Source organism: Antennarius striatus, chromosome 10 (assembly GCF_040054535.1).
Source record: "Antennarius striatus isolate MH-2024 chromosome 10, ASM4005453v1, whole genome shotgun sequence".
NCBI lineage: Eukaryota > Metazoa > Chordata > Actinopteri > Lophiiformes > Antennariidae > Antennarius > Antennarius striatus.
In genome coordinates this window covers 4,787,417-4,812,276 of record NC_090785.1, presented here as the reverse complement: position 1 = coordinate 4,812,276, position 24,860 = coordinate 4,787,417, and the positions used below count along the sequence as shown (strand labels likewise).

General features: G+C 41.9%; 1 protein-coding gene across 1 annotated transcript in view; it reads right to left on the bottom strand.

The window, feature by feature from the left end:
* Positions 1-24,860, bottom strand: part of slit3 (slit homolog 3 (Drosophila)) — a 192,938-nt gene that overhangs the window by 25,832 nt on the left and 142,246 nt on the right. Inside the window, exons 10-23 of the mRNA XM_068325452.1 lie at positions 22,573-22,644; positions 21,109-21,180; positions 20,380-20,451; positions 17,850-17,993; positions 16,690-16,853; positions 13,305-13,455; positions 11,197-11,271; positions 9,951-10,094; positions 8,592-8,735; positions 6,398-6,561; positions 4,060-4,192; positions 2,435-2,503; positions 2,240-2,311; positions 1,604-1,675 (exon numbers count right to left, since the gene is read on the bottom strand). Of these exons, the coding sequence (XP_068181553.1) occupies positions 1,604-1,675; positions 2,240-2,311; positions 2,435-2,503; positions 4,060-4,192; positions 6,398-6,561; positions 8,592-8,735; positions 9,951-10,094; positions 11,197-11,271; positions 13,305-13,455; positions 16,690-16,853; positions 17,850-17,993; positions 20,380-20,451; positions 21,109-21,180; positions 22,573-22,644 (1,548 nt within the window). The remainder of the gene's footprint in view (positions 1-1,603; positions 1,676-2,239; positions 2,312-2,434; positions 2,504-4,059; positions 4,193-6,397; positions 6,562-8,591; positions 8,736-9,950; positions 10,095-11,196; positions 11,272-13,304; positions 13,456-16,689; positions 16,854-17,849; positions 17,994-20,379; positions 20,452-21,108; positions 21,181-22,572; positions 22,645-24,860) is intronic.

Below are 24,860 nucleotides of genomic sequence, written 5' to 3'. Positions count from 1 at the left end.
TCGGCTTCACTGCTATCATCGATGCTGTGTGCAGATAGGTGAGATTTAGCACCAAATAAACAACATTTTAACTGTATAATAACAACAACCCACCAGACTGTACCCTACGCCTCACCTTTCCAACTTCCCTTCTAATAGCAGGAAAGAAAAGCATTGTATTCACGATGCAGAGCATCAGAGAATTTGGGGGGCGGCAGTGGCTCAGTGCTAGAGCGGGTCGTCCAATGATTCAACATCGGCGGTTTGATTCCCGCTCCCGCCCAGTCATTTGTCGTTGTGTCCTTGGGCAAGACACTTTCCTCTACTTGTCTCCAGTGAGGCACCCGCTGGTGTGTGAATGTGTGCGATTGTTCCGCTGGTGGTCAGAGGGGTCGGAGGCGCAGAATGGCAGCCACGCCCCCGTCAGGCTATACCCAGGGCAGCTGTGGCTACACATGTAGCTTACCATCACCAAGTGTGAACGAGGAGTGAATGAATAATAGATTCAATGTAAAAGCGATTTTGAGTGTCCAGAAAAGCGCTATATAAATCTTATCTATTATTATTATTATTATTATTATTATTATTATTATTATCATTATTATTATTATTATTATCTAATTTTAGCTCTCATAGGCGAAGCTGCAGCAACAACAAAATCTGAAAAGCAAAAACTATCTGAGGTGATTGGTTTTCTGACTGTTGTTTCTGCTACTATAATAATCCTTCTGCAGATCATCCAGTGCGATGATGGGTGAAAAGATGCTGCGTTTCTGTGAGCGTCATGATCTTGGGTTAGAGATACCAATCTCCTAATAACAGGTGCAGTGAAACACACCCAGCCCCAGCCGGCACCAATTCTTGGTGAGTTCAGAGGTGTAATCGACTAGCGGGTGGCAAAACTCTGCTTTCCACACATTTTATCATTTTATTGTTTATTCAGATTTATTGAATACAGTGAGATATTCAAAGATAACTCGCACTTTAACAATGCTAAATAAAGGTTTTTCTGACAATCAGAAATAAAATCCTGATGTCTTTGACATGTATGCATGTATGTGTTTCATGCGTGTGCATGTCCGGCATGGTGCATGCGCGTGTGAAGATGTTCCGATCGCAATGTTAATATGTGTATTGTATGTGTGCATGTGTGTGTGTGTGTGTGCGTGCGTGTTTATACGTGGGATAGAGGGTGGACAACCAGATGGATGGCTGAGAGAAACAGAGACCGAAGGATGATTTGTCAAACACAACACTGGGCGGGGAGAGAGAGAGAGAGAGAGATGGCAACAGTGGGGGTTGGAGTGAGGTGTGGGGGATGAAATAGAGGGAGAGACAGAGGAGGGGATGAATCGAAGGAAGAAAGGGAGGGAAAATGTAGTATGAGTGGCCGGAGTGAGTGGCTAGAGAGGGAGTATTAAAGAGGAGATGAGAGATTGTCACTTTTAGTACCCTGAAACAACAAATGATTGGGTGGCTGTGACTCATTTTGTGACTGGGTCTTAACATGGCACTGTTTGGCACCAGGGGAGTGATTAATCTTTGATTTAGCTCGGTACTATAACTAGGGAAGTGTATGAATATTAAATCATTGCGGCACTTGAAGATGAAGCTCGCTACTCACAGCAGGCGAAGTGCCTTGAGCCCATCGAAGGCATGAGCCGGGATGCAGCGAATCTGGTTGTAACTCAGGATGCTGGGAGACAGAACAAGAACAAGGTTTCAATACAGCTTTTTTTAAAAAAAAATTATTATTTCCCTTGATGAATTCAAAATATGTTCTCTTGCCTTGTCATACAACATCTCTGAATAAATAAAGGTTAACGTAGAGGAGAAGCAAATAAGCAGGAAAACATGACATGTGACACAGCAGATTTGGTTTTACAACAACCTGTAGCATCTCTAGGTTAAACAAGGGGAAATAAACAAGGCGGCTACAGAACATTTCAAATTAAGCAGGAAAAAAAGGGGATAAAAAGCAGTCTGAGGCAAAAGTTGAAGCGTTAGGAACATTGGCTTTTAGAGCTGAATAGGCAGACAGAAAAACAATAAACTACACGTGTATTCATAAAGATAATAATAAACGACAATGATATAACAAGAAGATAGAAGATAGGAATGAAATGAAGGTGGGGACACAACTGAGAAGGTGGGAAAAGATTAGTGGAGCAAAGGAAAATGTATCAGTGATGGTTTTAAACCAGAACCCATATATGACATCAACACATGGGTGTGACTGAGTGTATCCATGGTAACTTACAGTGTGGCCAGCTGGGTCATGTTGCTGAAGGTGTAGGGGGCCAGCGTGCTGATGCTGTTGTTGCTCAGGTCCCTGTGTAGAAATAAAGAACACAAGCAAAACAAATGGCATTTATGCATGTTTAGGTTTATTAAAATATCTACAACAAAGATGCCCAGTGTGTTTTCAGTTCAAGGTTGTGTGTGTGTTACATACACCAGTGACAGCTGCTTCAGCAGGGCAAGCTCCTTGGGCACAGATGTCAGCGTATTACCCTCCAGGTATCTGCAAGGTAAGGTGGGTAGCTCATTTTGTATGCATTATATATTCAGAAATAGGTTTGAGAGGTCAGAACATGGAAATGTGGTTTATACAAAAGTTGTTTGTTTCTGAACACTCAGTGTCGGAATTACTTTAAATGTTCACCAGTTTAGCCTACGTAATATATATTTGGTTGTGTCGTTTTGGTTTACAAGGGGTTGAAATCACTGTCCAAGCAGAGCAACTTTTTAAAAAAAATAACAAAATGTCTGTAATGTGTTGCGAGGTGCAGAAGTGATATGTCTATAAACATAAAATTAGAAACAGCCAGGCATGATGTTTTTGACTGCTCCTAGCTTTTACGCTAAGGAATAGGATGTTCACATTGGAATTTGCCCTCTACTTATCCAACAAAATGATCAAACCACACTGTGTGCATCAGCGAATGATGGAAGTCACCGGGCAGCCAATCACAACTGGGCAAGGATGCTGAGGTAAAAAACTGATCATTTTGTGTTCGTATATGAGAAGCACACACGTTTCATGGGCCGTTGCTCTCTGCTCCTGTCAGGTCATAAGTAGGTCATGTGGACAGTGTGATTGAGTGTCTTCTTCAGCCTGATCGATAAATAATCACTGCTATTGACCTTGCAGGACAGACCAATTTCACAGCAAGAGGGGGGTTCTATGTGTTTGTGTGCAAATATTCACATTCTTTATAACAGTTTGTTGATAATTTCTTCTAAACAACAATCTTTATCTCCTATATTTGATATTTTTAATTGATGGTTTATACAGTCATCAGTATATCCATCTTTCTCTCCATCATTTATAATGTATTTTCCGGAGTGTATTTCTACTTTTAAATACTACTGTTATTAACTTTCACACATGATTTAATCCTGATAAGCAGTTGTATCTTTTAATATTTAGAATCTTCAAATAATTTCATTTAATACAAAACATGCCATCTTCAAATGACTCATGCTGTTCCAGAAATACGTTAACTAACCCCCTGCAAATCTTTAAAAATAGGATAGACCTTAGTTTCTTCTGGAAATTTTCTTTTAAAAGGGGCTTCTTGAAATTTTTTCAGCAATTAACCAAAGGACGCAGCTGTGTCCATCACTCTGCCTGCCTCTGTTTGGCATTATTAATGTACTAGACAATATTTTCAATATGCTTTAGATGTACGTGGTGACTCACGGTGTTACCATATCAACACACCGACTAATATATAACAAGAGAAGAACCTGTAGTACCTGCTTTGCTATTAAGCCATCAAGTGAGAGAGGAAGAAAGAGAAGGAGAAACAGAAAGAGAGAAGAGCTGTAAGCTGCAGAGGGCAACTGCTGCATCAATATTGCATGAAAAAGAATCGACAAAAATGCCCATTTCTGTTAGTCTGCAGGTTTGTACCTCAGTTTTTGTGTGAATGCATGAACAAAAATGAATGTGTATGTCTCTATTTTAGCTTACCTGTGCATGTGTGTGTGTGTGTGTGTGTGTGTGTGTGTGTGTGTGTGTGTGTGTGTGTGTGTGTGTGTGTGTGTGTGTCTGCGCATGCATGTGTGGCTCACAGCTCTGTGGTGTCCTTGGGAATGCCCTTGGGCAGAGAGCGCAGCCCTCTGTTGCTGCATCTCACAACGCCATCTGAGCACGTGCAGACGTCAGGGCAACCTGACGCAGGAAGACAGCCATTATCCTCAGCACCTGGAGAGAGGGAGAGATAAAGAAAGAGAGAGAGAGAGTACAGAGTTAATGGGAGAAAAGGGGAGAGACAAAGAGAAAAATGGAGGGAAGAGGTAGAAAAGAACAAAATAAATCCATAGAAAGAGGTGAGAAACAAGAGGGACAAGGAAGGAAATCTCCACAAAGGGTAGAAGAAAGAAAAAAGTCTGCGTGAAATAAACTAGACTGTAAGTTCTGTTCTATTCAAATTAGTATTCAGAGTAAGAGCAGCAAAGAGTACTTTACAGTCTATATCACATAACCAGGGGCTGTTAAAACCAGTTGCATTGAGGCGTCTCAACATGTGGTTCGGGACCTGCAGGCAGGTCACAGTGATACTAAAGACCCTCAGATCATTACAGAGGAACGCCGAGCAGATGTGACGGGATGGCTTGCATTTAAATAGGAACGCTGTCAGTCTTCTTCACTGGTTTTAAATGTATGCTTCCACTTCCTCGGAGGAACCTTTAACTGATACGTGATCATTCTCTTAATTACCATAGTTGTTTATTTATTTATTTATTTATTTAAACACAGCTGAACAGTCAAACTAAACAGTCGTATCAGTGGAAACCTTCGTCTTGCTCCGCTACAGACACACACAAGTACACAAACAGCAGGACAAAAAGAACCCCACTGTAGTAAGTGAATCCTCACAGATAACAATGATCACAGACTGGAGTGTTGTTCTTGGCTTGTTCAATTTCCTTGACGGACGGACAAACGCAGACAGCTTTAATCTAGTGCGGCGTGATGTAAATAGCTGAACCGCTGTCCCAAATGTAAAACGCTGGACACTGAGCCAACTATAACACACAAAAGGCAAACTGAACACGTGTAGAAGTGTGTGTGTGGAGACGGCGACGACGATTAGGAATGAAGAAGTTCACGTTCATGCTTTGGTGCATACCTGCCCCTTCTTGTCACCATATGCTGTGATGATGTAAATGAATGTCTGCAGCTATAACCATGTGAATCCACATTCAGATGCGGAGCACGGTGCACATTTAGTTTGTTAAATAGCTACTCCCCATGTCCTGTGGCCATTTTCTCTTTCACTCTTTGTTTTCCTAATTGCACTGATGTCTAAATGTCAAGTAAATGGTCGCTTACGTGCCCCTGTGTAGAGCAGTGTGCGCAAGTGTGTACGTGTGTGTTTCTTATCTGATGTGTGTAGCTCCTGAGTCCGTTGGGATGTGTAACCATGGGCTGAGTCACTTCACAGTTGGCTGATTGAACTAACATCTAAATGTGTGCTAAATATCTTCTCACAAATTCAATTAACTTTACCTTTCCCCCGGCTGCTTCTGGACAACTTAAGAGCCATTTACTTGACTATAAATAGAGCAGACATGTGGACCTCAGTTCTAGGGGCGTTAATCTTTATTTTTAAAAACCCAGTGTGAGATTTAGACCTTAGGAGGGTGTATACGTGTATGTGTGCAAGATGAAAGAATGAATATTAAGATCCGATACCATCTCAGAGTTTACTTGCTCGGGCCAACCCCGGCTAACTACTTTCCAAAGTCATTTTCAGTAAATGATTGCAGCACAGCTACAGGAAATTAGAAAAGTGTAATGAATTCAAAGAAACTCGGGAGGGACGGAGAGGGCGAAGGAGATGGAAAGATAGAAGAAGGTAATATTTAAAAGAGGGCAACGTGAAACCCTACTAGAAAGGAAAAAGAGGAAAAAAGACAGATGTAAGAGATACGGCAGGGAGAGGACGGTGTTTTCTCTGAGGCGTTAAACTTGGCAGCCTGGCCGACGGCCTGAGGCTCTTTACAGGCAGGTTCGACTGCAGTAAGAGCAACATCACCGTAGCAACTACACACTGATGCGATCTGCAGATGCTGTTTGTCCGTAATTGATCAGCCTGTCCTCACAAAACCCCATTAAGGATGTGCATGCGTGAGTATCTGCTGGCTGAGGGCATGATGATGGAATGTTTTCGCAATGCACATCTGGAGGGTTTGTTAGAGCATGACATGAAAAGGTGAAATTAATCAGGATAGGCTTGTTTCAGTCGAGTCCAAAGCAAACTAAAAAAACCAACATACCCAACGGCTTCATTGGGATATCAGTAAAATCACATCACGAACAAGCGAGTTTCAGTTCTGGCTGAAGTCCTAAAGGCCTTTCTTGAAAACTAGAGAATGCGATTAGCGAATGGGACGAGTTCCTCACCATCGCATGTGAAGTCTGGCGTGGCCACGTCCTGGATGGGGATCTCCTTCAGGAAGGCTGGCTTCTGACAGCGAGGGTTTCCACTAACCACCCTGGTCTTCTTCAGCCACTGACCCAGCCAGGCCAAATGACAATCACACACATATGGGTTGGAGAGGAGGTTTCTAATAAACAAGGAGAGAGTGAGGTGGAAGCAAGTCAAACAATGAAGTAAAAAAAATTGTGGACATCAAATAAACTGTAATCCTCTTAAAACACAATTAATCTACAATAAACCAAATTCATCATCATAAAATGATTCCAAATGGCTCATCTGAAATAATTTTCTTGATATTTAACCTCATAAATAATATCCAGAGGAAACAAAACAAAGAGGAAAGGTTATCAGCTTTTTTTTTTTCTTTTCACATTGACCCAGCGAGGGGTAGAATAGAAAAGGAAAGGTGGCAGAGTGGCAAGCTGTTGAAGACAAAAAAAGAGAAAAGGTTATCTGTACTATTTATTCACATGTGACCCCCCTCCCCCGTCTTTAGTTTATTTTCTAGGCATTCTCATGTAATATTTATGTTTAAACTGAATCAGAATCAGAAGTTTATTCTAGAGGCTCTAAGTGAGTTAAAGCTGCTTTAAAAGTCATCTTTCTGCATAATCTCGCAAAAGAGATATTGGGGAGGGTGGTTTAAATATATTAATGAATACTATTTTAGGCAGCTTCAATATTTGAAACTCTAACATGTCACAGGTAAGCTTTTTTTTGGTGCAGTGACATTTCTTTCAGCAGTGTAAGCAGAGAGCTGTGGGGGAAAAAAAAAAGATATTTAGGGAATGTCTCATTAGGTGGAAAGATGTGAAGAATTCAGCGTGAAACAAAAGTTTCCTCCCTTTTTCCCAACCTTCTTTGACAAGATGTTTTAAGAACATATGATCCCAGGGATTAAATTTTAGCAGTATAACAATTAGTGTTGTAAAAAGTGATAAGTAGCTCTCTAATGATGATAGTGTTCCTCATTTCCTTGTAATGAATTGACCTCACCGTGTGCCAACCAGACCTAAGCCAAATCCCTTCCTTCCTTTTCAACGTGTTAATCTTTTAATTAAAGGCTCAAACTCCAGTGGGAAATAATGCGCTGAAAATTGAGACAAGATGTTAGAAATAGCAGGAGTGTAGGAGGCGGAGAGGAAACCCGGGAACGATAAGGAGCCGAACAGAAAAAAAAAAAAAAGATAAAGAGCGGGAGCTCTAGGAATTAAAGTCAGGCAGGTGCTGCATGAAAATGATGTCAATGAAAAAGGAAATGAAAAGACTGGAAAGTGACAAATGATGTCTTTTGTAGTGAAAAACAAAAGCAGAGAGTTTGTCCATCCACCCATCCATCCATCCATCCACATCCATCCATCCATCCATCCCTTGTTTCCCACCTCTCTTCTCAAATAGACATAACCTGAGACTTTCATCAAAGCTGACAGACAAAATACAGAAAAGAAGGCGAAAGCACAGAGGGTGAGAAAGACAAGAGTTGTGGGGATGTGTGGATACCATTCTGGCTTTGTGTGTTTGTGTGTTCAAGAAAATATATACTGTAAAAATCTCCTGGTAATGTTTTATTGAGGTGAGGAAAATCTATTATTTACACCCTTTTACATCTGGGTGGCTAAAAAATATACCATCCAAGAATTCCTGTCTTGGCCGCAGCAGGAGAACACGTCTTTGGCAACATTGAAACGAGCTTGCAGATGCTTGCTTGCGTGCATGCGCGTGTGCGTGTGTGTGTGTGTGTGTGTGTGTGAGAGAGAGAGCAGCGGTGTGGAGATGCTGCGGTATATATAGCTTTGATAACAAATGTCCTGGGACCCAGGCCCATCTAGTCAATAATGATCGAGAGCATCTGTGAGGAGAACAGCATCCGGAGAGCAACATGTGTGCAAATGTGTGTGCTTGTGTGTGTGTGTGTGTGTTTTCACGTGCATGTATGTGTATATGTGTGCGTGTATGTGTATGTACATGTTGTGTGGAAGATAATTCCTACGGCAGGATTAGAGGATAGAGACCGAGGGAAAGAAAAGGGGGAGAGGGGATTCAATGAGATTGGAAGACAAAAGGAGTGTGGCAGATGTTTATAGCAAGAATAATGGGATAGGGAAACAGAAAAATAAACACTAAAAGGCGAGACAAAAGCCATCAGATGCAACTCACATCGTGGAAAGGGAGTGCAGGGTGGAAAAGGCTCCTGGAGCGATGCTGGAGATGCGGTTGTCGTACAGGGAGAGCAGACGGACGGAGCTCAGACCGGTGAAGGTACCGTTGTCGATGCAGCTGATCTGGTTGCTACGCAGCATTCTAGAAACACACACACACACACACACACACAATATATGTCTGAAGAATAATGAAGATGAGACTCGGAACCTGTTTAAGCTTCTTTGACAGGTCGAATGTTATCACTCAGGAAAAACAGCAAAAACAAAGTTAAAAATACCCCCCCCCCCCAAAAAAAAGATGAACTGACTTTACAAAGAAAGGGAACAAGAGATTTTAATCTATAACATCATGTATAGAATTCAAGCCAGCTGTCGTAGGAGGACCGCGACAGACTCGAAAATACGACATTAGCTTTTGACATGTAGTCATGTGGGACCGGGCTAACTGAGTTAGTTAGCATTAGCAATCTCTGGGACAGGCTAACCTAGTTAGCAGAGCTATTACTGGAGCAGGGATCCTCTTAACATTACACAGAGACAGCCATGATGCCATTAGAGAGTCATTAGTTGGTATATGTATACATGATAGCATTAGCTGGTCATTACTGAGCATACACAGACAACATTAGCTCATGATTTCATACCATATCCTGTATCCCCCTAATTGGATGCTGGCCTATTTTTGGTGGGAGCCCAGATCAGAGGAAAATCACGCAGTCATCAGCGCTCATTTGACGGTGAGTGAGTTAACGGTTCACGTCCAGGAGAAGAAGTTAACAAAGTCCACGAGTCATGGTCTGCATGGACTAGCCGCTATCAGCTAAAAGGATAGACATTTCTGACATTTATCACGTCCCGCTTCAGAGCGGTGACGTGTTCTAATCGTCAGCGTTTGCATGTTTGTCCGTTAGTCCGCCAAATATCTTCGCAACCGTTGCAGATAGAAATATGAAACAAAAAGCACGTTAGTCGGGCAGCAAAGGGGATGAAAATGAGATGATGACCTTGACCTTGAGGAAACTAGGTCAAGGTCAAATTTAAACTTTTGCACAGTCAGGAACTGGATAAGATAGAAAGACAAGGGAGTCCAGTGAGAGTAAGACCGTAGATCAAAGCTAGTGCTATGATCTATGAAAGCAGGTCAGAGCACTAGCTTTTATCTTTGACCTTGATCTTTGGGTAAAATTTTGAATTCAGGGGTGTCGCGGGATTTTGCAGTCTCCGACTGCATCGGTTCTTGTTTAAAGTTTTAACTCCTTGTAATTTGAATCCACTTATTTTGTTTGAATAAAAAGAAACAAAAATGCATTTTGCAAGTTTTGATCACAACAACAACACAACAAACCAGACTTACAGAGTTTTGAGGCCCGTCAGACCTCTGAACATGCGTCCCTGCAGTCCGGTTAGCTTGTTCCCCGTGAGCAGCAGCTCCAAAACTCCACTCCCGCCTTCGAACGCAGCCTCACGGATGTCCCTCAACTTGTTGTTGCTCAAATTGCTGCAGGACCAAGAAAATTACGATCGACTGATTAAGCTGCTTTTCATATTGGGGGGTTTATTCAATATTTCAAATTTAATTGCAGTAATCAATCACACCTTCAACAAATGAATTTCAAACTCTTCTCTCTTTCATCTTAATGTCCTCACCTCGTACAATAGATATTCATATAATAAGTTACAGCCGTCAATGTGGCTTACAAAGCAATGTGTGCACATACATAAACACACACAGACACACACACACACCCCCACACACACATAAAATAAATGTGACAAATGGTCACAGGCGGCCTAACGTGATAGCTATCTCTCTTCCTGGCACACACAATGAGAAAAATTAAAATGAAAAGAGAGCGTTTGGCCGCAGAGACAATAACTTGCATCGATAGGTATCGCAACCACTGTAGCTTTCATTCATTGCTCATTTCACATTATCTCTTATCAGCTTTGTGTAAAGTGAGAGGGCAAAAAGAAGAATGAAAGGAGAGTCAAAAGAGAAGGAAGAAACAGTTGGAGACAATATGCGTAATTAATATTTGTTGTGCAGAAGCAAGGACGAGAGAGTCAGTGGGGTGAGTGGGGGAGGGGAGGTGAAGGAGACAGAGGTATGGAAATGACAGAAGGAAAATGGAAATAAGTGCTGGCTAATCTATATCGTCAGTGACACTGTTAGATGGTTAGCAATTTCCTCTCCAATGAATCAACTGCTGGTCTTGGCTGTCTGTCTCTATCTCGCATTGGAATAAACACACACACACACACACACACACACACATACAGACACACACACATGAACACACACACAATCTAGACTAGATCAGGACTGACTGTAAAACCAAAAGCCCATCTTCTGTTTCAATTTAATATTCACTTCCTCCATACCTCCCACCCACACTTCCTTCCCCTTAATCTTCCTCAGCCTCTCGCTTCTCTTCCTCCTTTTCCTTGCTGTTGCACTCATTTTCACCTCTTCCATGCATCCATCCTTACTTCCTCCTCCCATCTTGATTATAACAATGCAGTGAATGAATCAGACTAGTCTAAAACTGACTGAAACAACAATATCTAATTCTAATACGAGGAATAAAATGTATACGTACATCTTTCGCAAGTTTGGCAACTTCTTAAACGTCCCTGTTGCCTCCAGGATAGCAATCTCGTTGTCATTTAACCTCCTGTGGAGAAAACAATGGAGGAAGCAAGTTAGACAGGAATTCTTTCATCAAACAAACCTGCTTTAAAGTCCAAACACAACTGAAGGAGGAACTGCATGAGGCTCTGCGATGCAAGGGAAGAGAAAAGAAGAGAGGAATGAATCTTTTCGATGCAATCATCAATACCCACACTGCCTTAAGACAGGAGAAAACAGCTTGAGAGATAGTAAGGCAGACATCTGCTTTATGGAGGTAATTTGTACTAAAGGAGAGCTACTAAAAGGATGCCATTTGTGTATGTGCATGCATCAGAGGTGGAGTGAGAGAAACCGAGGTAAGAAAGTGAACGTTCAGCCGGAGGGGACACTTCCTAATAAGATAGGAGAGTTTAAAGCGGAGGCGGGCTGGATGAGTCTAAATTAAAATCATAATCTGTAAAGTCTGAAGTAGTTTGTTAACACCAGGAAAACATCAGCACTGACATTCCTTGTTTAATTTGCATATATCTAAGGGGGAAAGTAAAGATAAAACACGTCTAATCTCTTTAACTTGCGATTTGGAGCTGTTGCCACCAATTTAACAAGTGCAGCACATTATATCAAGTGCAAATAATTTTTGCTAAAGCACATTTTTCATACGAATTGAACACTCGAGTCCAATGTCAAGGATTTTTACAGTCGGTTGGAAGAGACGCAAGACAGAAAAATAGGCTGAAGAGATTAAAAACTATAGAAGCCTTCAGATCAGCCACTACCTCTCCTGATTTCCTCTGATATGGTATTTTAGACAGGTTACCACCGGTGGCTTGTGTGTGTGTGTGTGTGTGTGTGTGTGCATGTGATACTGTCTGTCTGTCCTATGTGTGCATGTTTGTGGCCTTCAAAGACCCGCTGGTTAGTTGTGTTCTTCAGGGAAAGGCAGGAGGAAGAATGAGAGAAGGTGTAAAAATAGTGGGAACTTTGATGTGCTGTCCACCCAACCATAAAGGACAGAGTTTTTATTTTTGACATGAAGCACCCTGGGAGCTGATAGGGAACAATGGAGGGAGGACCAGAGGATATAATGGTTCACAGAGAGAATCAGAACTGCAGAGAGAAAAAAAACCCCAATGGGTGCAAATGTTCTGTGGGATACTGACATTATCAGTTATCTATGGCTGACATGATTGTTACACAACTATCCTCCATCAACAGTTAAGAGTTTTTGCAGTTTGGTGAAGATGGTCTTCGATGAAATCGCCATCATTCACTTATATTTAAAAGCTGTCAGTGATTCAGCATTATAAATCAAGTCTTTGCCTCAGGCTGCTTTCGTATTCCCAGTCTGGATATAGCATCTGATGGAATATTTGATAAAGTGCCAGGTACCGAAATAAACTGGTGCAGACCGTTTTATGCGGCCACATCTGACTCTGAATCAGGCGCTGAGTGTTTGGCTCATATGCATTTTATGACTTATGAATTTTCATGTGTTTCACCATGTCTCTTCAAAATCACAGCGTTTACTCGCCTCGGCGGAATTAAGTAGTTTTCTGATGATCATAACTCTTTAGCTAACCGGTCTGATTTTTTTTTTCTCATCACCGACTCCCTCTGAACACGTGTCACGTCCAAATTACGGTGTTCCTGTTGCGCTGCTATCGATTTTCCTATTCCGTTCTTCAGGAGAAGAATGAATAATCGACGGTGGTGTTCGGTATTCTAGTGTGAGACCTTTACCTGACATGAGGATGTCTCCTTTGGGACTCGTGGGAGATGGAAAAGAATTTTTGAGAGGAAATCCTGTGCAGGAACTAAAAGTGAAAAGTGGCGTTCAAGATTGGACCACGAGAGGCAAAGAAAGGCCGAGGCAGATGTGTGGATGTGTATCGTATGTCTGCATTTCTGTGTGTGTGTGTGAACGTTTCCTTGTGTATGAGTGTGTCCTAGCGTATGCATGAAGTTAAACTAGCTTGACAAGTCTTTGTTCCTGTGTGTGGTGGTCTACGTTTGCGCTGCAACACATGGTCTTCAATCTGGTACAATGTGTTACGGTGATGACTGTGCATGACTCACAGGTCGGTGGTGTGTTCAGGGATGTGCGGAGGTAGGCGGGTCAGTTTGAGGTTGGAGCAGTCGACCACGGTGCCTTCGCAACGACACTTCTCTGGACACACCAGATCCTGGAAGCACTCCCCGCTCAGACGGCTGCGATAGTCCTCCTGACCTGCAGAGCAAAGAGGGAGGGAGAAGGGGAGGGAGAAAAAAAGAGGGTGACGTCGGAAGAACAGAAAGACAAACGGTGACAGAAATCAGGAGGAGAAAAAAACAATAAAAGGAGAAAGAAAAAGATAGGGAGAGACACCAGAGAGACAGTTCTTATTGGTAGACCTGTCAACTCAAAGAGTGTAACATGAATATTGTTCACTTTACACTGGATGACATCATTCCAGCCAATGGTTTGAAACACATTTGTCAAACTCAAGGCCCGGGGGGCCAAATGTGGCCCGTCAGATCCTTTTATGTGGCCCGCGAGAGCATAAAAGCTCAGTTTCTAAAAAATGTATAGGTCAAAAGTGTGCTTTGAGCAAAACTACACCCCCCCCCCCCACATTTTAACAATGAAAAAAAGGTTTTGAACAAAGTTAATGTTGTAACTGGTGTTTGATGTTATTTTTTTTTATTCACAGGGATAGTTTGATCCTTGATTGATGGAGTTCTGTGGGCTTCATAACCCTGACAAATAATAACATAAGAGAAATAAACATTTTTTTTTTAATGTGCAACTAAAATGTTTGTAACTTGAATAAGTAATAAATTCAGAGTTATTTAAAATTAAGGAGTAGTTACATTTATTTAACATTACATTGAATCAAATTAAAAATTAAAATTGAATTTATTTACATTTATAGGTCACATCTGGCCCTTTGAGGACAGCCATTATGCTGATGTGGCCCTTGGTGAACACGAGCTTGACACCCCTGGTAAAGTGCTTGTTATTTAACATTTACCATCCCTCTAACTTCATCTGTCTGGTGTGGTAAAACATCATCGTCCAACCAGTAATTTGGAAAGTGTACGTAAAAACTGTATCTACTTCATCTGTTGAAAAGACAAGGCCGGGCGGCTGCTGTCTGATACTGTACAACAGACACATGGCCTGATGGATAGAGGAGTGATCCTGCACGGCTACCACTGTAAAACAAATCACCAAGCAGACACCCAAAGTGTTTTTATGGAGTCGTTGTGCAGATAAATGAATTGAAAGGTGTTTTGGTTGAACAAGGTGAGCAGGAGACCAATCCTGTTTCAACTCATAATGTGAGATATTACTGCCTGGGGGAATAAAACTGGTTAACATCACGATGCACTTATATTTACACTCTCCTCCTCTCTTTCTGTTTTCAGCCTTGTTCTGTGTCAATCTATACCTTTCTGTTTCTCATCACTCTTGACATTTTGACGTTCTTACAGGAAACACAAACCAACACGTTCTCCTCCTCCAATCTCTGCATTCTTGTGAAAGTATGAACTAACAACCTGTTTGACAACAGCGGCAGAAGAACTGCCTCATTAACTCCTTCGATCGGCAGCATATTTATAAAAACGAGATCTCAGCCCTGCATCAAATGAGTGAAAATACAAATAACACAAAAAGCACAGTAAATTTCCTCCCTAAGAAAGAGGAAACTTGTGAAACAGTATTAGCTTTTTTATCATAAAAGATTTCTTAGTTGGAGCAGAAAAAGCGTGAAGTGGTCCGGGGAGAAGTGGATCAGCCATGCTAGCCCGCTGAAGCACCGCCGCTGGACGATTTGACAGTAGAGGCAGGTGTGCAGATGCAGCCAGGCCAGATTTTGGCAACACAATGGATTTGTGTGGTGCGCAGGTAGGACAGAAAATAGTGGGGGCATAAACAGCAGAAGCTTGAAGAGATATAAGTCAACAATGCACTAAAATATACAACTACTTATCAAATATGCATCATTATAGCACTTTAAATAGAGCCAGATAGTGTTCCTTTCTCTCAGTGGGTATTATGTTGCTAAATTCAGCCGCCTCACTCTGAACGAGAACCTACTTCTCATTTTTCAACTTGCGTCAAATGGATGTCAAACTTGTTGAAGTTCTAGCAAAGACAGAAGCTTTTCCATGGAAACCTCACTAAGAGTGTGTATATAGGTGCTTATGAATGGCTTAAATGATTGATGTCACACGTTGAAATGATCGTATTTGCTGGACTGTGTTACAGTACTTGCTAATGTGTGCAAGAGGCTCTACACATAAACGCTCACAAATAATATTTAACACTGACTTTTGGCTCCGAGGCATGTGATTGGATGGGAGAGGCAGGTGTGTGTGTGCTCGGCGGTCCCTGGCGCTTGACGGAACCATGTGATGTCAGAGTAGGCCGGGCCACATGGTTAGATCAAGCACAAGAGACAGCTGCACGAACCAATCAGAGTGCAGGTCCACACAGGAGAAAGATGGGGGGCAACAGAGACCTGCACCAATCAGTCAGGGGGGGCAGCATAGGAGAGGCAACAGACAGCTGCAGATCCACACAGGAAAGGGGGGAGGGGGGTGGCGCACCAATAGGGAGAATGTCCACAGAGATCCAGAGAGGTAGAGGGGATGCAAGGAGAGGCATGGGACTGCAGTCAGGAAAGGCTGAAGCAAAGAGGAGCGCCGTGACCGGCTTCAGGAGCGGTTGGGATCTTTTCTTGATTATCACTGAGAGCGCCGACATTATAGGAGCTCCTTTACCACCGACACCCGCCATCATGAAAACGTACCAAACGATTCCGCAAAGCAGTTTGGATAAAGACCCTCCAGTTAAAAGTATTAACTGTGCTATTTATTATGGGCCCATGTTAACTGGGACAAACCAGTAACATTCTCACATCACGAAATCATCCTTCCAGAGAGATCTTTTTTTTGTGTGTGTATTAATTTGTTTTCTTAAGAGATTGTGTGATTTCTGTTTCCTCTTGACAGATGGAATGTGTTTTTCTTTAGGGTTCATTTTAATTTTTTTTTTTTTAATGAAACACCTGCAAGAATGAAATGACTGTTGTTCTATGTGGTTTTATCTGTATTACATTTCAATTCACAAGAATTCTGCTGCTTATCAAAGGGAATGAAAAGTAGTCACGTTTTCACTCTTAATAGTTTTATGAGATTCCTTTTTTCGGCGCACGTTCAGTTATCATATGATCAAAGCAACAGCTGGAACTAACAGATTAATCAATTCATTTATAAAATGTTTGTGAGGAGAATTTAAAAAAAAATCACACACACACACACACACACATGTTGGTGATGTCACTTCCCAATCATACAAGAAACCCCAAAACAAAACGTGTTTTTATAATAGTTTACCAAAGCCTGTTTGTGTGTGTGTGTGTGTGTGTGTGTGTGTGTTTAGGTGTGTGTGTTTGTGCCAGAGCTCATCTCCTACCTGTGCACCTGAACTTCTTGCCTTTCACCTGGCTGATGCGTTTGTTAGCCAGCCTGCGGGGGTGGCTACAGCGGGCGCCGCTGGTCTCAATTGGGTTGTCAAACAAGTAGTCTGCCAGCCACTTCAGGTGACAGTCACACATAAAGGGATTCTGTGCCAGATGACTGGGGGGTAAGGGGAGACGGGGGAGGCAGGGGGAGGAGGAGAGAGGGAGGCGGTGGGTTCGTCGTGGGAACGTGAAAAGAAGAGGATTGTACGGTTACTAGAGTCGATTCAGTCGCTGTGTGGTTTTAGTTTCATGACTTTTCTCGTGGCTGACTGATACAAAAACACTCCTGATGGAATCAGAAACCTCAAAGCCGTTACATTTGTTCCTGGAAACTGCTGCTGTCTGCTACAAAGATGATGTTTGAGGCAGAACTCCTTCCTCTGTCTGTCTGGATTATCCTGTTTAAACAACGACGTTTAAGCTTTTAAGTCCAGGGCTGTAACTTTTATTTTCATCATCTGTTCGTTATTCGGTCTGGGGAAAACCTCAGCGGGATCTGGACCGCTTTCTTTCTTGATGTCACTAACAGTTCAAAGCCTCGAGGTTCTCAAACAGCTGAAAATCAGACACGATCGCAGAGTGGAGGCAGAAATATTTTTCTTTTGTAGGAAATTGCAGGAAATGATAAATCTAATATCCAGCTTAATTTTCCAACAACCAAATAAATAATTAATTTATTGCAGCAGATCTAAATGACTGTAAAGTCAAAAATGCTGGTTTAAGTTGATAAGGTATTGGTTTCCATAATTTATCTGACTGAAGGCCTTAATTTCTGTTATTTAGTAACATAAAGCATTTAGATCTGGTTCTGTTGCCATTTCAGTCATTTCCAAGACATTAGGATATTATTAATCTTCAGTCATATAGTTCAATAAAAACCAATTTTTTTTGATTTACACTTATTTTCCTCTGCTTTACCATTAGATACATTTGATCATAAAATAATCAAACAACAGTTTGAATGATTAAGAACGCCGCTTTTCAGAGACGGTCGTTTCGGATGATCTCAATTTAAACAACACAGACAATGGAACGTGTTTGGATTCATATGTGTATTTTGAACCATTTTGGATCAATCCCGGCATTTGGCTTTAACCCTTTGCAAACTTACAGGGTCTTGATGGAGCGCAGGGGGGCGAACAGCCCCTTGCTGATTGTTTGCAGTTTGTTGTCGTACAGCGACAGCAGGTTGAGGTTCTGCAGGTCCTGGAAGGTGTTGACTCTCAAACAGTTAATTTTATTCGCATTCAGCAGCCTGAAACACACAAACACACACACACAAACACACACACACACACACACACACACACACACACACACACACACACACACGCACAAAAGAGACATTCAGCATTGCTATTTATGTGGATTTGTTTTACTTATTTAGCTTTATTATCTCTGTGCGCTGCAGCAACAACAGATAAACACAGACACAGTTAATTTGATTTATTTATTTTTCTCAAACGCAATGACAAAACTACTATTTTTCTCCCCTTTTCTCTCCCTCACACTACCCCCAGCCCCCCCATCCCTCTCTGTAGGCTCTCCCACCCCCTCCACACAGTCACGATTTGTTTTTTTTTTGCTGGCCATGACACATAAATCTGAAAATTGCAGTTTTATATATATTTTCACTTTTTCTTCTTTAGCAAGAGGAGATTATTTACTGTTGGCAGTGAATGTGATATTATGTTCTGATGGGAGAGACAGATGGTGATGGGGAAGAGGAAGGACGAAGAGAAAAGATAGAGGGATGGGAATGGAATGCAGGAAATAATGAAGTTAGACAGTGAAGAGACGGTGAGAAATAAGTTAGAGCGACACCAGGATACAATTAAGTGAAAGGGTCTGACAGCCATAATGGAGGAGGAGAGAATGGGAAATGACAAATGTGATAGAGGGATTAGGTAAATCTAAAGAAAGGTTTCAGCCTCTTTTTTCTCCATCTGTCCATCCTTTCATTCCTGCACACCTTTACACGTTTTTCCCCCCATTGGCTAAATCTCAAAAATTTCTTCTCCTTTTTTCCCCTAAAAAAAAAACCCAAAAACCACTCTTATCTTTCATTATCTGTCTCTCCCTCCCTCCCTTCCTCTTTTTATTGTCTGGCAGGTGACTAACACCGCGCTCCATCATACTCGCCAGCGCATACATCGCGCCGTTACGCACCTGTATGTGTACGTGTACACGCGCTCGGATACGCGCGCAGTTGCGTTGCTCTGCGACACATCCACGCCTCATTAGGCAGCGCATGGGGGGGGGGTGCTAATTACTCGAAACTGCACCAGTAAAACAAAGCAGCGCCGACAATATAAACAGTAGCAAGCAAGCAATAAACATATCTTTGTCACAGATGGATGGCATTATGCTTGATTCGCCAGTGAAAGCTAATATATAACTCATAACTACTACACTGTATGGTAGAATAAAGTCATCCCCAAAATCCAGATGTAGTGACCACCTTTTTAAAAATGTTTTATTTGGAGATGGGATGCTGTCTTCTGTCAGGGGTGGAATATAAGGAGACATATTCCCTTCTTAAGCCTGCTGCGTGCGTGCCAACACCGCAGGCGATGTCAAGACATGAATATTAAGTACTTTATTTATTCCTTGATTTAAGCAGTCACAAATGCTGTGAAACAGCCATAAATTACTCTATTATGGAGTGACACATGCGTGTGTTGTATAAACCAATATGCAGTATTCGGTGTTTGTTAATGTTTATGAGGGCAGCATCACAACAAGAATTGAGACACACTTTTCCAATCAACTCTTAATGATCTTGACATGATTGTCCATAATGAGCATTTGCATAATGTTCTTTTTTTTTTATGTCTATGTCTTCTTTTCCCCTCTATCCATCAACTTCCATTAATTCATCCATACATTTATTCATTCCCTCTCGGTTTTTTTCCTCCCCGTCTCTGCGACTATGCACCACGCATCCTGATGATCCACCTAAGCACATAAAATGTGTTTGTGGGTTACAATCACTCATCCTCATTCTCTTCGCTTCGCTTCACTTTACGATGGAAAGCCCAGAACATTAACTCTTTCTGCAGCGGACTGCGGCACTGGTGGAATCCATGAGCCGCGTACAGAACCAACGCATGGAGGGGGTTTTTACTGCATACGGAGCCTCTGCTGCAGTTTGAACCTCTGGCATTTAGAATTAACAGTCGATGCTAAAAGGATCAGGATTTTTCTCTAAACATACAGTGTGAGGGCTGGATTTTCATATACTGTATAGGACCTCTGGAAGAAATAAAACAACACTAGTTTGCTACTGAATCCTAAATCTGGCTGCTGGGAACAAACTCACATGACTCTGCAGAAGTCTGGACCATGCATGTTATACAAGTGGCATCAAGGTACATCACACACATCCGTCATCAGGCTGTTGTTGGCATCAAGGTACCGTCTATGTAAATTCTGCCGCTACGTGGCTAAACCATTTCAATCAGGCCAGTTTGCTGCAAAACATTTCTGGATAGCTCGTCTAGCGTTTGTGTTCGTTTTTGTGTTAGTGGTTTGGTTTTCTGTCTTGAATGATACGTTGTTGTCAGGGTGAGCGTCATGCACACACAAACACACACACACACACACACACATGTAGCAACTGCTAGAAAGATGGTACTTACAGTAGCTGCAGGGAAACCAATCCATCAAATAATCCCTTCGGCAGCTCTGTGATTTTGTTTCCATATAAGACCCTGTCCAGGACAGACACAACAACACATTTAGGTTAGAGTCAAGTTTACAGGTTGAGACAGATAGAGAAGGGGGCATCCAAATATTGTGAATTTTAAGATTTTAAAGCTTTAAATTTTCATTAAAAAAACATTTAATATCATTCTTAATATCTTCTATATCTCTACCATTCATGTAATCCTCCAAAAGCTGATGGCATCTTTCAGATGCAGTTGCACTGACTTAATTTACATGAAGAATTTTTGGATTTTGCCATCGCTCACGCCTCGGTATTCCTTTGCTGCAGACATGGTGTCTCCTGGCGACACTCCCGTTTGGCTGGCTGGGCTGTGTGTTACATCTGTGTGCATGTATGTGTTGTGATGTTAACACCCAGCAGAGTTCACCTTGTCTGCTCCCGCTCGTCCGTCTGTCTGTTTCATTTTCATGCTCCAGATTGATTCAAATTAAACTGTCCTTCATGTTCTTATCATATTCACCCACAATGGTCGCACACAAACACACACGTACAGCTCACAGATGCACGCCGCAGCATCGAGGTTTACATGTCAGCATCGACAGTACCAGTTTTATTTGTTAAATGTCTGGAAATGCAATTACTTCCTTGTCTGGATGTACGCCTGTGTGTGCCTGTTTACATTTCCGTGTGTCATACTTACAGCGAGGTGAGTGAGCGAAGGCCGCTGAAAGCATCTGCAGCGATGTCAGAGATCTGATTCTTACTCAAATCACTAGGGGGGGTGGGGGGTGGGAGAAAAAGAAAGATGGCAGATAACAGGATCAATGCATTGTGGAGGTTGGTGCTATATAAACGTCTCATACAGATGACACGAGGGAATCCATCAGCAGAGGTCAAGGCAAGGGGACAGAAGGGAATCAGATGGGTCGAATTAACGAAACGAGCAGGAGACAAAGACTCTAACCGAGATGGAGGAACCGAAAGAAGTGACTTGTTAACCGTAGCTCACATCATTCACCTCCACTGCTGGAAGATATATTACTTAATGCGTCTGTGGGGGAAGGGAGGGGGAGGTGGGTGAATAACCTTACAACCTTGCACAAGTCTGCAAGTCTGGCATTTTCAAGATTTGCATGATACACATTTTTCACCCTTTTTGTGTGTTGAAAGAGGAAAGAACCGAGCAGTGTGTGTATGTGTGCATGTGTGTGTGTGTGTGTGCACGCGGGTGAGAGAAAAGGGGGTGGGTGGTTGTTTGTGTGTTGGTTCGGACTTCACATTTGACATATACCCTTCTTTTTGACGACTGTGCCATAGCTCGCAGTCTGGAAATCCTACAAACATCAGTAACTGATCTCTCCAAATTAAAGATCTGGATTTATTACAATTTTTGATGCTATAGCAAACGTTTTATTAAAGAATAAAGAGAAAAACATGTGGCGATTCCTCCCATTTCGATATATAATTGGGTAAAGTTATTGCTTAAGTTACTGCTCCAGTTTTTTTTGAGAATACAGTAAAATCTTGACAACCACATTTGTGACTTAAGTAGGACAATATGACTCGTTCCCTATGTCACAGTATTTACATGATAATAAATCAGTGCTAGTTAAAGTACTTTCTAGACACGAGACAGTGCTCTGCTGCCCTATTTATTGATTTGTTTACTGCCTTTGACATGACATATATTAAGGCACAGGCAAAGCATTCTCACGTTACCCACGACTACACAAAAAAAAGTTTGTGCCACATGAAGAGTTACAAGCCTGCTTGGTCTAAGCTCCAATGTCTGGAAGGCAGGTGTCTAACATCTAACCCCTAACCCACACAAATAAGGCTGAAATCCCTCCGCTTTCTCATGAATATTTATTTACATGCACGACCTATGACTTACTTTTTAATAGTACTCTAAGAAGTTCTTTATAAGCAGCTTTAGTTCAGCAAATTAGATATGTCTTTGAATATTCAGGTTCCTCTACCTTGGAGTGCATCAAGGATGGAGACTGAGTCTCGTTTACCTTTTGTCTATAATTTTGCAGTGGATTCAGATGAAAGTCCTGGTGACATCCGTGTGTGGTGCTCATCTAAAAATTCTTGCAGGCGTGAGTTAAGTCTTGTCGGGTCATATTGGTGTGTTTAGGACATGCTTGCAGGGCCAACTTACATTCTTTTGAGCTTCTTGTAGGAAGAAAAGGCTCCCGCAGGTACACCTTTAATCAAGTTCTGCTCCAAACGACTGAGAGAGAGAGAGAGAGAACAACAAGAGAGAAGGAAAGAAGGGAGGAAGAGGAAGAAGCTGTGAGATGACCTTTAACAATTCCTTCCATTCATAAAAAATAACTACAAAGGAACACTTTTTCCTCATAGAATCACAAAGTGGAACCCTGTGATACGACTCCATCTACAGCGTGTTACGCAGAATTAAAATTCTTTCCTTCCTGTATTTATTTTTGCCATGAAGTCCTGTTTACTCCCTTAGCTCAGAACAAGTGCACAAGAAGTTCAAAAGGTGTCGGTTCCAATCAACCCAGTCTACCCACATCTGTGGGTTTTCTTGTTGTTCTGCAGCAGGGACCACAGAAGGTCACTCAGTGTGAAATGTGTTGATTTTTGAAGCACGGCGATAATGACCTTACATCGTACCGACCAAAAAACCTGCACTGCCGACCACGGTTGCCGTTTCTTTGCTCATATCAAAGAATTTGGGATGCACAGCGGCGTACGCAAATACTTCCAATGTGCGATGATAACTTACCTGCTTGCTGTCAATGTAATATACACGGTGCAATGCACAATTTGGGTTTAACCGTACCAGACAGCTGACTTTTAACAATTTTCATTTTGCAATCGTAGCTACCTGCATTTTTCTTTGTAAATCTTTCATAAATCCATTTGATGGAACCACAACCCCCTCTTCTTTGGATGTAATCAGTTTAATATTTATGAAGACATTAGATTCCTCAATATCTTTAGGGCCAAAGGGAATCTATCACATTTCTTTCTGTGGCAGACTGCAGACTCATTACGCAGTGCTGGAAGAATTATTCTATTCTCATGTGAGGATCCATTAGAACCAGGCACAAAGCCCACATTTGGGGAAATAGTGTTTTGTAGTGCAGATTCTGCACTGCTCACAGTTTAAGCAACTCATTCATCTGTTTGCATCATGCATTCTTCATGCCTCCTTGCTGCCGAGGGGAAAAAGGGAGGCTTGATTAGGGAAGGAAAGAGGAGCAGAGAAGGGAATGAGTAACAGGTATGAAGGAAGGAGAAGACAAAACGTGGGAAATAGACGACAAATAAAAGATAAAAAGGAGTGGGTAAAAAACCAGATATAGCGAGGTCTCAGGGCCAGTGGCAGGGTCAGCTGTCAGAATGATGTATGAGAACTAATTCTAATCTTCCTCTCCTCCTCTTCCTCCACCCAGCATTTCTTGATCTTGACCTACACTCCCCGTCTTTTTTCTCAACTTTTTTTTCATCCATCCATCCATCCATCCATCCATCCATCCATCCGTCCCTCCATCCATCCATCCTGTAATTGTGTTTTTAGTGTTAACCACTTTTTGGCTGTCGCAATGAATGCATTACAAACTTTAAAGGTGACTTTGTCTTCTTCTTCTTTTTTTATTTATTATTCATATCCATTCATGTGACCCAATGAGCAACAACATCTTTTTCTACTGAGGGGGGTCGAATTAATCAAGGATGTATAGGTATTCATAAAGACAATCTGCACACACAACAGTTGATAAATTACAAGTGGGCTTTAAAAAAAAGGTTGAGACAAAGACACTTAGAAGCTCAATATCAAAGGATGAATTACGGGGGAGACATTTTAAAAGGGTATAAAAAAAAAAATCTATAAACCCAGGCGGTGATTAAACAACAAGCGAAACAGGAGATTGGCTTGGCAGCTGAGCGTGTTCATCTGCTGAAGGCCAGATGATGTTAAAAACCCCGGGAAAAAGCGTTTTCTGTTAAGATTACGAATATATTCGATTTGAACAAACACACACACATGCAAGTGTGAGCATGCACACAGTTCCCTGGATTCACACACACACACACACACACACACACACACACACACACACACACACACACACACACACACACACACACACACACACACACACACACACACACACACACACACACTTTGGCAGTGACTCTTGCCACCAGCATGCAGAAAAATGACTTTGTCTCTATTGGGTGACTGACAATACATCATCCTATTATGCCATATTGTTCCTGTTTGACCCTCCCAGAATGTGTGTGTGTGTGTGTGTGTGTGTGTGTGTGTGTGTGTGTGCATTTGTGTGTACCTTGCAATTTCTCCTGCCCAAGTGAATACAAAAAATAAAAAGGTGTGTCTGCATATGTGTGTGCATTGATGTGTGTGTGTGTGCGTGCGGATCCATTACTTATGCAGGGGTGGTATAGGGCTAT